This window comes from Myxocyprinus asiaticus, chromosome 32 (assembly GCF_019703515.2).
Source record: "Myxocyprinus asiaticus isolate MX2 ecotype Aquarium Trade chromosome 32, UBuf_Myxa_2, whole genome shotgun sequence".
NCBI classification, from domain to species: Eukaryota; Metazoa; Chordata; class Actinopteri; order Cypriniformes; family Catostomidae; genus Myxocyprinus; species Myxocyprinus asiaticus.
The window spans coordinates 26284778-26298996 of NC_059375.1; the positions used below are offsets into that span (position 1 = coordinate 26284778).

The window sequence follows — 14219 nt, forward strand, 5'->3', positions numbered from 1 at the left end:
ATTTCAGCGGGTAGTTCAGCGTTGTGACAGGAGGGACACAACATCTCGTTCCCTCCATCAGGGAACGGAGGTTACACAAGTAACCATGATGTTCCCTGTCTGTCACTCACTCGACGTTGTGTCGATGTAGTGACACTAGGGGTCCCTATACGAAACGCCACAATTGGCTGAACTGTGTTACGTGAACTGGCGGTGTGTGGTGGGCAGACTACTGTGTGCCTCATAGCCAGCACACCAGGTCGACACGTAACCTCCCCCAACATAGTCATGAGTGTCGAACGGCCCTTTAGGGACAAGTCGACTACCCAAAAGATAGAGACAGGCTTAACCCAGTCGTGGCCTCTTTTCCCCTTCTCTTTTTCCACTCCCTAAAAAAGAAGGGGGATTATCCGACTGGGCCACCAGGTCTAGTCGGGGGGGATATTTAAGTGGAAGAATACATCCCATGGTCTTTCCGACCATGTGGAGAGTCTTCAAGGTAGATCCGACCCAATGGGGGAGGAGTTACTACAAACATGGAGACTGGGGCAGAGGGGCTCTGCCCTAGGAAGACGCAGATTGCCAACAGGGAAACAAACTAGCGGAAGATATATATCGCATGGGGTTAGCCTTACAGGGAACCGCCACATGCGGAGCACCTACCCCAGAACAGGACTCTAAGTTAGCACGTGTACTGGGCTGGCAGCGAGTCTCTCCGAAATTCGACTGCCACAGGGCTCGGAGGAAGTCAACCAGGGAACAAGCGATACACCCGGACAGCTATCCCGGGCTTATCCGCTTGTGTTGCATGCCACTACCTGGGACGATACCAGTTCCACCCGGAGGTTGTAGAACCTTGTAAAGGTGTTGGGTGTTGCCCAGCCCGCTGCTCTGCAAATGTCTGTTAGAGAGGCACCTCTGGCCAGGGCCCAGGAAGCCGCTACACCTCTGGTAGAATGGGCTCGTAGCCCTACCGGGGGCGGCATGTCCTGGGTGAGATATGCCATAGTTATGGTGTTAATGAGCCAGTGGGTGATCCTCTGCTTGGAGACAGCGCTTCCTTTCCGCTGTGCACCAAAGCAGACAAAGAGCTGCTCAGAGATTCTAAAGCTCTGCGTGCAATCCAAATTGATGCGTAAAGCGCGCACCAGACACAGCAACGACAGGGCTGGGTCTGCCTCCTCCTGGGGCAGTGCTTGCAGGTTCACCACCTGGTCCCTAAAAGGGGTGGTGGGAACCTTGGGCACATAGCCCGGTCAGGGTCTCAGGATCACGTGAGAGTATCCCGGACCGAACTCCAGGCACGTTTTGCTGACAGAGAACAATTGCAGGTCACCTACCCTCTTGATGGAAGTGAGTGCAGTCAGGAGGGCAGTCTTCAAGGAGAGCGCCTTAAGCTCAGCTGACTGTAAAGGCTCAAAGGGGGCTCTCTGTAGACCCTGAAGAACTACAGAGAGGTCCCATGAGGGAACGAGGCGCGGTCTGGAGGGATTCAGCCTCCTGGTGCCTCTTAGGAACCTGATGATCAGGTCGTGTTCCCTAAGGACTTACAGTCGACTACGTTGTGGTGTGCTGCTATGGCGGCAACGTACACCTTCAAGGTGGAAGGAGACAGCCTCCCTTCCAGCCTCTCCTGCAGGAAGGAAAGCACTGATCTGACTGCGCATCTCTGGGGGTCTTTGCGTCGGGAAGAACACCACTTAGCGAACAGAGGCCACTTAAAGGCATACAAGCGTCTCATAGAGGGGGCCCTAGCCTGAGTGATCGTGTCTACCACTGTGGGTGGTAGACTGCTTAGGTCTTCCACGTCCCGTCCAAGGGCCAGACATGGAGATTCCAGAGGTCTGGGCGTGGGTGCCAGAGGGTGCCCCGTCCCTGAGAAAGAAGGTCCTTCCACAGGGGAATTCGCCAGAGGGGAGCTGTCGTGAGGAGTGTGATGTCCGAGAACCACATCTGGGTGTGCCAGTAGGGTGCTACCAGGATGACCTGCTCCTCGTCCTCCCTGACCTTGCACAGGGTCTGTGCAAGCAGGCTCACTGGGGGAAACGCATATTTGCGTAGGCCAGGGGGCTAGCTGTGTGCCAGCGTGTCTATGCCGAGGGGAGCCTCGGTGAGGGCGTACCAGAGCGGGCAATGGGAGGATTCTTGGGAGGCGAACAGGTCCACCTGTGCCCATCCGAATCGACTCCAAATCAATGGGACCACTTGAGGGTGGAGTCTCCGCTCTCCCTTGAGGGTAACCTGTCGTGACAGCGCGTCCGCTGTAGTGTTGAGGTTGCCCGGGATGTGAGTGGCTCACAGTGACTTGAAGTGCTGTTGACTCCAGCGGAGGAGACGGTGGGCGAGTTGTGACATACAATGAAAGCGCAGACCGCCTTGGCGTTTGACATATGCTACCATTGCCGTGCTGTCTGTCCGAACTAACACGTGCTTGCCCTGGATCAACGGCCGGAACCTTCGCAGGGCGTGCAGAATTGTCAACAACTCGAGGCAGTTGATGTGCCAATGCAGTCGCAGGCCCATCCAGAGACCAGCGGCTGCATGCCCATTGCAAACAGCGCCCCAGCCGTTTTGGAGGCATCTGTCATGACCACGACGCGCCTGGAGACCAGTTCTAAAGGAACACCTGCTCTTAGAAACGAGAGGTCGGTCCAAGGGCTGAAAAGACAGTGACAGACCAGCATGATGGCCACGCGATGTGTCCCATGGGGCCATGCCCATCTCGGGACTCGAGTCTGGAGTCAGTGCTGAAGCGGCCTCATATGCATCAACCCGAGTGGGGTGGCCACTGCCGAGAACGCCATATGCCCCAGGAGCCTCTGAAAAAGTTTCAGTGGAACCGCTATTTTCTGTTTGAACGCCTTCAAACAGGCCAGCACCGACTGGGTGCGCTCGTTCATAAGGCGCGCCATCAAGGAGACTGTGTCCAACTCCAATCCGAGAAAAGAGATGCTCTGAACCGGGAGGAGCTTGCTCTTTTCCCAGTTGACCCGAAGCCCTAGTCGGCTGAGGTGTGAGAGCACCGGGTCCCTGTGTGTGCACAACATGTCTCGAGAGTGAGCTAGGATTAGCCAGTCATCGAGATAGTTGAGAATGCGAATGCCCACCTCCCTTAATGGGGCAAGGGCAGCCTCTGCGATCTTCGTAAAGACGCGAGGAGACAGGGACAGGCCGAAAGGGAGGACTTTGTACTGATATGCCTGACCCTCGAACGTGAACCGCAGGAAGGGTCTGTGTCGAGGAAGGATCGAGACGTGGAAGTATGCATCCTTCAGGTCTACTGCCGCGAACCAATCTTGATGCCGGACGCTCACCAGAATGCGTTTTTGCATCAGCATCTTGAACGGGAGTCTGTGTAAAGCCCGGTTCAGTACTCACAGGTCCAAGATTGGCCACAACCCACTGGCTTTTTTCGGTACAATGGAGTAGGGGCTGTAAAACCCTTTCTTCATCTCGGCTGGAAGGACAGGTTCTATCGCGATGTTTATGCCAAAAACATCATGCGAGACCATACGAAATAGCCAACTTGTAAATTATGTACGACTTAATTTTCATGAAATCAGGTTGATGAGAACACTTTGCAGTAGTTCTGATTTTTTTTTTTTAAACTGTAATAGTAATTTTTATTAATGTCCAGACCATCCATTGTGATCAGTTGAATGCCACTTTGGTGAATAAAAGTACCAATTCTATCCATAAGAGCAAAATCTGACATTATTATGACAATTTCTGACATTATAAATTCTACATTATTCCAAACTTTTGGCAGCCAGTGTTAGCCTCCTTCTTAGCGCACCTGCCTCCCGTGCCAGAGACGCCAGTTCAAGTTCAAGGGTAGAACAAGAGCATCACAATGGTGCCGTGACCCGGATGGGAGTGAGGTTTTGGGGGGGGGGGTGAGTGTAACGGGAGCCAGCTGATAGATTGCTGTGCAATGTGTATAACCTCACTTTCCTGACCTCAAGAGGTGCACTAACGACTGATGTTAGAGACTGTAGCCTTTAGCCTCTTTGTTAGCGCACCCGCCTCCCATGCCGGGAACGCCGGTTCGAGTCCCGGAGCGGGTAGAACAAGAGAGTCACAATAGCATAATTAAAATTACACAGTTATGAATGTTTTAATACAAACTTTGAGACTGTATATTATATTTGACTCTCCAGTGCTGGAACAGGGCTAAAACAAAGTGTGGATATAGATCTGACTATGCGAGACTGTAGTTTGAAGTAATCACTTTTCTTTGCATGATACATTGACTGCAATTATCCGATAGCCTATGTTGGCATTAGCTAGCTAGCCAGCTTTATCAATAGCTGTTACCTAAATTTGGTGGATGATGACAGTAGCTGTTTATAAAATAGACTGTACATTATAAATATGTTGACCTAATTCAGTATTGATGTGATTCCATTACAACTGTCATTTTGATATATCGATCTTTTCATAATTATAGAATGTATATATTTTCTGTATAACCAAGTTACGTTACACTAAGAATGGGTCTTTTTGCATTATCTTGAACACTGTCTAGCATTCATTTCATGTGTTATTGTAGTTAACCTTGCTGAATAATTACAGATTAACATTATGACAGTTACTGTGAATCAGCATACCTGACATTTCGTATAAAAAGAAGATCGTTGAAATTATTTATAGGTAGTTTGCAATTCATCTGTGTTAGCAGGCAAGATCAAGTTAGCTAAAATTACACAGATAAATCCTTATGGCACTATATTTCACATGCTTTGCAGTTATGTAAGCTTACCTGTCCAATAAGAAGAACACCAATTCAGGGTCGGTTTTGATCCCCCAAACCGAACGAAGGCTCCTCCAGGAATCAAATACCCTGCCGAGTTTTCGCTGGACCACGATCACATTCCCGCTTAGCCAGACGGGATTCAGTAGATAAAGTAGTTTCAGTAGTTTTTTTTATGGCTTACTCTGAGTTTGTGTAGGAGTCGGTGTTGTGTTTGGAGCCGGCCGTTTGCTGGATTCCATCTCTAAGATAACGTTACTTAGTGTTGCAGACTGTTGACGCTGTTGAATAGCGGAAGCACTGAGGCAAGGCTCTCAGGAGCACGCATAAATGTCAGTTACTTTGGATTTTCCCGGCAAAAGCAACCCGCTCCCTTCGCATGAAAATCAGTCTACAGGCTTTAATAGGCAACCAAGGAAGTCTGGGAAGGACTAATTTTTTAAGTTGCTTTACAAGCCATTCACACATTGGCAAAAAAAATAAAAATAAAAATAAAATATATATATATATATATATATATATATATATATATATATATATATATATATATATATATATATATATATATATTACATGAAAATTGTTACATATTGCACCTTTAAATATTTAAGTTTATGTTTTTCATTTTTGTGTAGTCACTATGGCTTCTCGGCCCCTCTGGATTCAGTTTGGAGAATAAAAGAAAATCCCATGTCTTGACACGAGTTATTGTCAACAGTTTGGTTGAAAGAAACACATTGTTAGAGTTGACTGCTGATGTTGTCAATAATCTCAAACAGGCCATTTACCTGTCATCCTCTGCCCTTCATGCTTTTATGTGAAGGAATAAAGTTATAATTTAGCCAGGCCACAAGACTGAACCCTGCCACTCTTATTCTTAGCTGCCACAAGTAGAGAAAGCATGCTTACGCCATCATGCCACACAATGAAACACACAATAGCTATTATTACAAACAATTCTAGTGTTCGGAAAAGTAAAGAATATTTTTCACTAACTAACTTTTCTCTCTCACACTCTTTCTCTCTCTCTGTCCTCATCCACTTTGTCATGGTAGGTGGTTTTTCTAACCCACTAGGCCTGAACTTCTTAGTGGTGCAAGCCAGTTTTAGATGCTTCGAATATCGTCATTACATTTACAACTCTTGAATTAACTGATTTGCTGAATTAACAACCTAATTAATGTTTAATCTGACCCTAATTCTCAGGATAGGTTTATTATCAAAAGTTATTTTCTGTATAGCCACTGTATAGCCAAGTCAAAAAGCTATTGAACATTTCCACCATTATTGCTCAGGAAAAAAGATACAGTTCATTTAAAGGGATAGTTCACCTAAAAATAAAAAATATCTCCTTTACTCACCCTCATTGTAAATGGTCTGCACTTACATAGCAACTTTTTTAACTTTAGCAGTTCTACAAAGTGCTTCACACTGTGTCTCATTCTTCCATTCACACACACCACTGACAACAGAGCTGCCATGTAAGGTGCTAGCCTGCCATTGGGAGCAACATGGGGTTTAGTGTCTTGCCCAAGGCCACTTCAGCATGTGGAGTCATGTGGGCCAGGAATCAAACCACTAACCCTTTGATTAGCGGACAACCCGCTCTACCACCTGAGCCATAGCTGCCCGCATGTCATCCTATGTGTATGACTTTCTTTCTTCTGCTGAACACAAAAGAAGATTTTTAGAAAAACAACTCAGCAAACAAGTGAATGGTGGCCAGAACTTTGAAGATCCAAAAAGCACACAAAGGAAGCATAAAATAAATCCATAAAACTCCAGTGGTTAAATCTTTGTCTTCAAAATCGATATGATAGGTGTGGGTGAGAAACAGGTCAATATTTAAATTTTTTTTTTACTATAATTTATCTTCCCTACCTACTAGGTTGCAATATGCAAATCGCAAATTGGCAAAAACAAAAGAAGAAGAATGTAAAAGTGAAAGTGGAGATTTATAGTTTTTTTTTATAAATCTTAAATTAAAAAGGACTTAAATTTTGATCTGTTTCTCACCCATACCTATCATACCACTGGTCACCATTCAGTTTCATTTTATGGACCTACAGAGCTGAGATATTTTTCTAAAAATCTTTGTTTGTGTTCAACAGTAGAAAGAAAGTCATACACATCTGGGATGGCATGAGGGTAAATGATGAGAGAATTAAGATTTTTGGATGAACTATCCTGTGGCAAGGAGGAGGGCGGGGCCGGGCCGTGATGAGGTTAATCAAGCTGACGAGAGGGATAAAAGCTGCCGGAGGCTGCAGTTCGGGAGAGAAAGAGCTACAGGCATCTGCCCTGTATGTGTTTATGTTTGTGTCTTTTTGTTTAATTAAACATTACTTTGATTCTTCGTCCGGTTCTCGCCTCCTTTCCATTTTACCCCATTACATTGGTGCCGAAACTCAGGAAGGAGGAGGGATGCGCCGTCGTAGAGTCCTCGCCACTACCATCCACCACAAAGAAGCAGCTGCGGCCATCCGCCGGAGGACGGAGGAGCCTGGCCGCCTGAAAGCGGAGGAACGACTGCCTTCCGCGAGGGGAGGAGGGGCTCCTTACTGACCGCCTGCAGCGGTCAAGCCGCTGCCAGGGGCAGAGGAGACCCCTACTAGCCACTGAAACTCGGCGGGGTCAAAGAGAAAACCGCCGTCCGCGAGCGGGGAGGGGCTCACTGCCGACTGCCTGGAGAGGGAGAACCGCTGCCAGAGGTGGAGGAGACCCCTACCATCCACCAAAATGTGGTGGGGTGTTCTGTCTGCCAGGGGCCAGAGGACTGCCTCCGATCCACCCGGGGAGGAGCGGCTGTCATCCACTAGAGGGTGGAGGAGTGACCGAGGACCAGGCTACGGCATATCAGAGAACCAGCGAGTACATTTTTTTTTTCTCCATTACATATCCCCCGGAAAGGAGGGGGGATGTACATCATGCCGGGGGCTCCCTGGCCTGAAGGAAAGGAGGGAGGAGTGTGGCAAGGAGAAGGGCAGGGCCGGGCCGTGATGATGCAGTTCAGGAGAGAGAGAGCTACAGACAGCTGCCCTGTATGTGTTTAGGTTTGTGTGTTTTTGATGAATTAAATATTACTTTGATGCTTCTTCCGGTTCTCGCCTCCTCCTTTCCATTTTACCCCATTACATATCCCTTTAACATGCCGCAATAGAGGGCATTAAAGCCTGCTATTATCGCTGCTATTGTAGTTTGTTCAGCACAATTTAAAAAGTAAAACAATAATGAAGCACAAAATAATTCATGAATCAACAAAAATTGCAAAGATAATGCACAAAAATATCATATATTATTGTGACAACTGTCCCCAGTCTCCCCTATATATAATCAGTGTGGGGGAAGCTGCTTGGGAAACTGTAGCTTCCCAAGCCACAAGCTACACATAATATGAATTAGTTAAATTACAGTCAAGCTACTCTTTTAAAGAAAGTTTTTGGCTCCAAGTTACTAACCAAAAGTAGCCAACTACATTGAAGCTATTTAAATATATATAAAAAAAAAAAAAAAAAAAAAAAAAATATATATATATATATATATATATATATATATATATATATATATATATAACATGATGATAGGCCCATTATTTAATGATGTTAATTAAAAAGTTAATAATTTATGTGAACGAACCAGCAAAATAAAATGAAATGCAGTTCCCAATAAGTGAATCATTTATTTCAACCTGTTCATTTACTGGACATGATTCACTTAAATGAATTGGAATTTGCCAGTGGTATATATATATATATATATATATATATATATATATATATATATATATATATATATATATATATATATATATATATATGAGAGAGAGGACGGTTTTGGTGAGTGTGCTATAGTGTTTTGTGACACTATACGGCACACTACTCATTGGAAAATTAAGTTCAAGCTACTGTTGTGCTACTGAAAATTGTAGGCTATTAACTTTGTTTAGTTATTTCCCAACATGTACTATGTACACAGTAAAATAATTGTAGATGTATGTCCTCATGAACTACTGTAGTCTCAATAAAGCAGAGGCCATGTCCAGAATAGAGAGCTGTCCTTTTTTTAGTTGTAGGCTAGTTCAAAACTCAGATTAAATTCTTAAATAAAAGTTGCTGCATTGTTTTTGTTTGTTAGTTTTTTTTGTTTTGTTTTTTTTTTTTGCAAACAGAGTATAATCAGTTGGAACACTTTATTTTCTCATTAACAGAAGAATTTGAAATTCTGATTCATAAAATGTGTTAAGTAAATGTTTTATTTAGAAAAATAAATGAAAGACCACAAAACTTCAAAAGAACACAAAACATTTATAACAAAACTGCATTTTGACTAGATTGCACATTTTGACACATATTTTCAAATGTAATAGCCGAAATCATAAATGTAAACATAGTTTTTAAATGCAAGCATAATTTATAATGCTCATTATATGTTAAATTTATTAACTTAATCAGTCACTTAGACACATCATTCAATAAATCAAATAAAAATCACACATTCATTGCAAGATAGATTAAGAGGACTTCGGGTCATCCAAATTGTGCATGAAAAACAGCAGTAAAGAAAACACAGCAGCATAACACAAGAATTACCAATTAAGAGAACCAGTCTGTAAAGAGCAAGATATATAAATACATTTTTGAATGCGAAATCTAGAAACATTAAATATATTTGTCCAATGACCCATTATAAGTCAGGCTGGGATAGTGACAGACACTCAGACACCCCCTAATTTGGGTCAGTTAGTCCAGGGTATGTACTTCATTATAAATTGCTGAGAAGGAATGAGTCAATAGTACTCTTTACTCTCTAATCTTATCTCCAGGGGCTTATGACCTTGTTCAGAGCTTATTGTAGGAGTCAAATAGGCTGATAGAATGAATCTGTTCTATAAATGCAGAGACATACTTTCCCTTACTACTTACACTGACAGTCATTGTCTGCTAAAGTGTTTTTTTTTTTTTGTTTTTTTTTAAGTGAGTGATTACTTTTATGCAGCCTTAATGTCCTTTCAGAGCTTCAACATTTTGGTACCCGTTCACTTGCATTATGAGGATGTACAGAGCTAAAGTATTCTTCTAAAAATCTTTGTTTGTGTTTAGCAGAAGAAAGAAAGTCATTCACATCTGGGATGGCATGAGGGTGAGTAAATGATGAGAAAATTTTCATTTTTGGGTGAACTATCCCTTTAAGTGTCCAAAAGTGTCTAAATATTTTACGGGCCACTGTATATGATTAGTAGTTGAATGGAAGACAAATAAATGGATATGAATGGAGGCAAAAGTAGTTATTAAGTATTCTTGCTATGGCTAGGCTGGTGTATGAGGTCTTACTGTGTCCTGAGGTGCAAAAAGACAGCAGCGTTGTGCTTGTTACCATCTACTCTGTGCCACTTAACCAGCAAACATGTGCAATCTTATATAATAATGTGTCTCAGGGAGGGAGCTATGCTATATCAGATATCTTTGGGATCCTTTTTGCAGAAGTAGCTCTTTAACTTTCCATATTAGAGGGGTGCTGAGATGTTGACTGCATGGATTGTTGTGAAAAATGTGCTCAGTGGAAGTTGGTAGGTGTTTTTTGGGCTTCCAAAACCCACAATCTGAAAAACCAGTCTAGCCCCTAACACTGCAGAACTGATGTGCTATGCACGCCTTGGTTCACAAAACATATTTACACTTTTGGAGCCACTACTGGGTGAAAAGTTTTAGTTATAGAGTTGTTTATTGATACTTTGTGGAACATTTGTTTTTTATGTTACGGATTATTCTGTTTATGATTTTTCCTTTCTTTTGTGTAGCTTTTCTACCCCGTCACTATCAGATGGGAAGCAGTAAACTACCGTTATATGGCCAAAAGCATGTGGATACCCCCTTCTAATTAATGGGTTTGGCTATTCCAGTAACACCACAAAAGACAAATCTTAATGATCCTTCTAAAAGAATTGTGTGCTTGCACAAAGCGTAGACCTGAAACCCATTCAACACCTTTGGGATGAATTGGAATGCAGACTGCAAGACACCATCACACAAAAAGGGACAAAGACACACACAAACACAAACATACCATATTACCTCTTCCATGCACATACTGTATTAATATGAAATGGAGATAGATAATGCATAAATAAGAATGTGAATAAACATTTGAGATGAAGTCAAGAAAACAAGAGAGGAATGGACAATGTGAAGACACGACAATATAATCACAGATAAAATGTACAACCCGTCTTTCACAATCACTGATACACTAACTTATCTTTCATATAGCACTTGATTAAGTCACCACGACAGCATCCAGGCAACACAAATCGTGGGCAAGTCCGCATAACACACTTTTAACCTGTTTGATAACTGTAAAGACCTTTACACAAACTATGTGGTAACTGCTAAACTATTGTCACAGCTAAATGTGAAGAGTTACTATATTTCAGTAAATCTAGCTGTTAGGCACCCATTGGAAGATCATAAAACATCTATGAACCAAATATATTTATCTCAGTAGAGAAAGGAAAACATACCTCTTAGGAGAGACAGACAGAGCATTTGAGTTGCTTTGGAGACCATTATCTGAGGGCTTTCATGTAACTTTGAGGACGCAATAACTGGTAAAAGCAATGGAACTTTCTAGTGAATGAAGAGCCCATCAAACGGCTGAGCACTTCCCCAAAAACTAATTTTGTTAAAAACGTTCTCCTCTAATCCCTATGGAATCCCAGATGCTGCCATGTTAATCCCACTAAAGCATCTCTACAATCCACCGAAAAAGGCAAATCTGCATCTGAAAGGTACAGATTATTAGAGCTAAAGGCTCTGAGACCAGTCATTTCAATTAAGGAGGAACATTTTCACATGTTTAGGGTTTTTGGTGCTATTTTAGCCTGGATAGAAAATAAAGAACATTTAAAACCAAAAATATTTCTCAAAGAAACCTATTTTTTATTACAATAGTGTGTAATTTCTTCTATATTAAAATACTTTCTCCCAGTCAAGTAAAATATAGACACATTTACAATAAGCCATTTATAGGCCCCCAAAGTGATGTGGCTCTGTGGTGCTTTCAAAACACTGCTCTGTTTGTTTGAGCATTCCAACCAGCCTTGCTTTGTCTCAACCAACCTCGTGAGTGTGGGGCGGGACTATCAGTTTGTCCAACTAATCGTAGATAAGGTGAGTATTCTGTAAAAGTGTCGTCATTATTTTTGCAATTCCATTTGGCGGCACCAGTGGCACAGAAATTACACACATCACCTTTAAAGAAAAAGAAAAAAATTCTACTTATTTGTTGCTTTTAATCTTGTACAGACGCAGTGAACAGTTCATTCATATGGCCTACCGCACAACCTTCAACAAACCCTGGATGAACAAAATCACTTAAGAGTCAGCCTGTGTTGTATCACCATACATATTCAGAGCAGTGTCAGTTCAACAACTGAAATGTGGATTGCACATTTCCTCTGTAGAACCATAGGCAGACAGCTTTGCCTGGCTCACACTTCTAGGTGGCCAAGGGTCATCCCTTACTTGAGAGGAGATGATCATCTCAGCATCACTGAAAGAAGCTTGAACCTTGGTTGAACAATAAAGTAAACTACACTAAACCCATCTGACCCTACTTTCTTGTAAAAAAAACCTTGCTGAAAAAACAGCTAAAACAGTCTGAGCTGGTTTAAAGTAGCTGGTCTCCCAACCTAACCAAGCTGGTCTTTAGATAGTCTAACTGGTGTCCTGACCAAACTGGTGTTGGTTGGCCAGCTTGTCTCAAAACCTGACCAGCTGGCAAGTGCATAAACCCCATTAAACAGACAGACCAGCCTAACCAGCCAACCAGCTTAGGCTGGTTTAAGATGATTTTTCGAGCAGGGAAAATAGACCCTGTTTACTCTATAGCCAGCTGTGTGCGTTGTTTCAACCTCAATACAGCCAAAAGCACATGAAAAACACTGCACAGCTAAATTGTGGATGTCAGAGAGTTGTTACTGCATGCAGGTTCATTTATTGAGCCCTGTGTAAAAATTAGTAGACAAAAAGGAGGAAGGGTTGTTAAGTCTTTTGAGAAGGTGTCCTGAAGTAGAGCAAATGTCAGTGGTAATGCAGGGTAGTGCAGCTTGTGTTCAGTCAATCCCAGGAGCTTCCACAGTGACAGAGGTTACCTCAACCGAACCACCTGGTAGCTGTCTGGAGGAACAGCCAATGTGCCCTACTGAGAGAAGTGCATGACTGGACTCTGATGCCACAACGATGGAAGGGATCGGAGCAGAAAGTCTTTTCAGCTCAGCTTTCTCTGAGAACATATTTGGCTTAATGTGAAAGAAAAAGACAGAGAATGTGAACAATAAAGAGGAGGAAATAACAGCAGTTGAATCAAGTGAACGATACGCAAAATAATCAATCACAATCAATCGCATATATCAATAATTCAATTTTAAAAAGCCCCCAAATTAAGTTAATTTAAAGACTTTACATTATTGTGTCAGATGAAAATTATTGTGGTAGGTTAAATTATTAAATTCTGGTTGCTGCTGGCACACTGCACAAATCTATGTTTGTAGCTTGCTAGCCTGCTTAGCATTGCTTATTCTTCTTATATGTTCATTGTCGATTCTTCGATTTGTTTAAGTTTTCTACGATTTCAACTGCGTGTATTTTACCATGCGCACCCGTTTTTTCTCTTTTTTCTTTCTTTTTTTTCGCAGCTTGTCTACATCTCGACTGCATGGATTCGTTTTCTCCACTGTTTTATACATGGATTATTGCATCAATCTCAAACCTCTGCTGATCAGGAATCCCATCAAACCACATCGATCTCAAACCCTCGCCGCTCAAGAACAACCATAACAACAACAACAAACAATTGCTGTAAGTCATGGCATCCGCTCATGTTATTTATTCCTGCACTGCATGCCACATGTTTACTATAGCTTCTTCCGTCAGCAGTGAGGGATTTACATGTGATAAATGTAAGGAATTAATCAGGCTGACGGAGAAGGTTAATGAGTTAGAGACACGCATCCGAACTCTAGTAGAGGTCAGTGATAAAGAAAAGCCAGTAGATACTGTTTCGGATGCAGATAGTACAGCGAGCAACACACACACTTTGGTTCCGGCTGTAGAGCCCCCGCAGTAGGGCATTTGATGTCTTGGTGGCATACTCGCTCAGTAAAGCGACACCACTCTTCTGTTCCTGTTAGGGTTTCAAATCTATTCTCCACACTCAGTGATGCATCCACTGAGAATTATTTTGAAAAAGCCTTGGTCATAGGTGATTCTATTGTAAGGAACGTGGAAATAGAGACTCCAGCCACCATTGTTAAATGTATTTCTGGGGCTCGAGTGTCTGACATCAGATCAAATTTATAAGTGCTGGCTAATGCTAAACGTAGATTTTCTAAAATTGTTATTCATGTTGGCACTAACGATGTCTGGCTTCGCCAGTCGGAGATCACAAAAAATAATGTTAAAGAGGTGTGTGAAATTGCAAAAACAATGTA

The 14219-nt window shown here is 42.7% G+C and overlaps 1 protein-coding gene and 1 long non-coding RNA gene across 2 annotated transcripts in view; one reads left to right on the forward strand and one right to left on the reverse strand.

Moving 5' to 3' along the window:
* The window catches only part of LOC127423599 (uncharacterized), a 419204-nt gene that overhangs the window by 86581 nt on the left and 318404 nt on the right, over positions 1-14219 (forward strand). The window lies entirely within an intron of this gene.
* The window catches only part of opn4b (opsin 4b), a 73705-nt gene continuing 72224 nt past the window's right edge, over positions 12739-14219 (reverse strand). Inside the window, exon 11 of the mRNA XM_051668036.1 lies at positions 12739-13028. Coding sequence (XP_051523996.1) covers positions 12843-13028 — 186 coding nt within the window. The 3' untranslated portion in view covers positions 12739-12842. The remainder of the gene's footprint in view (positions 13029-14219) is intronic.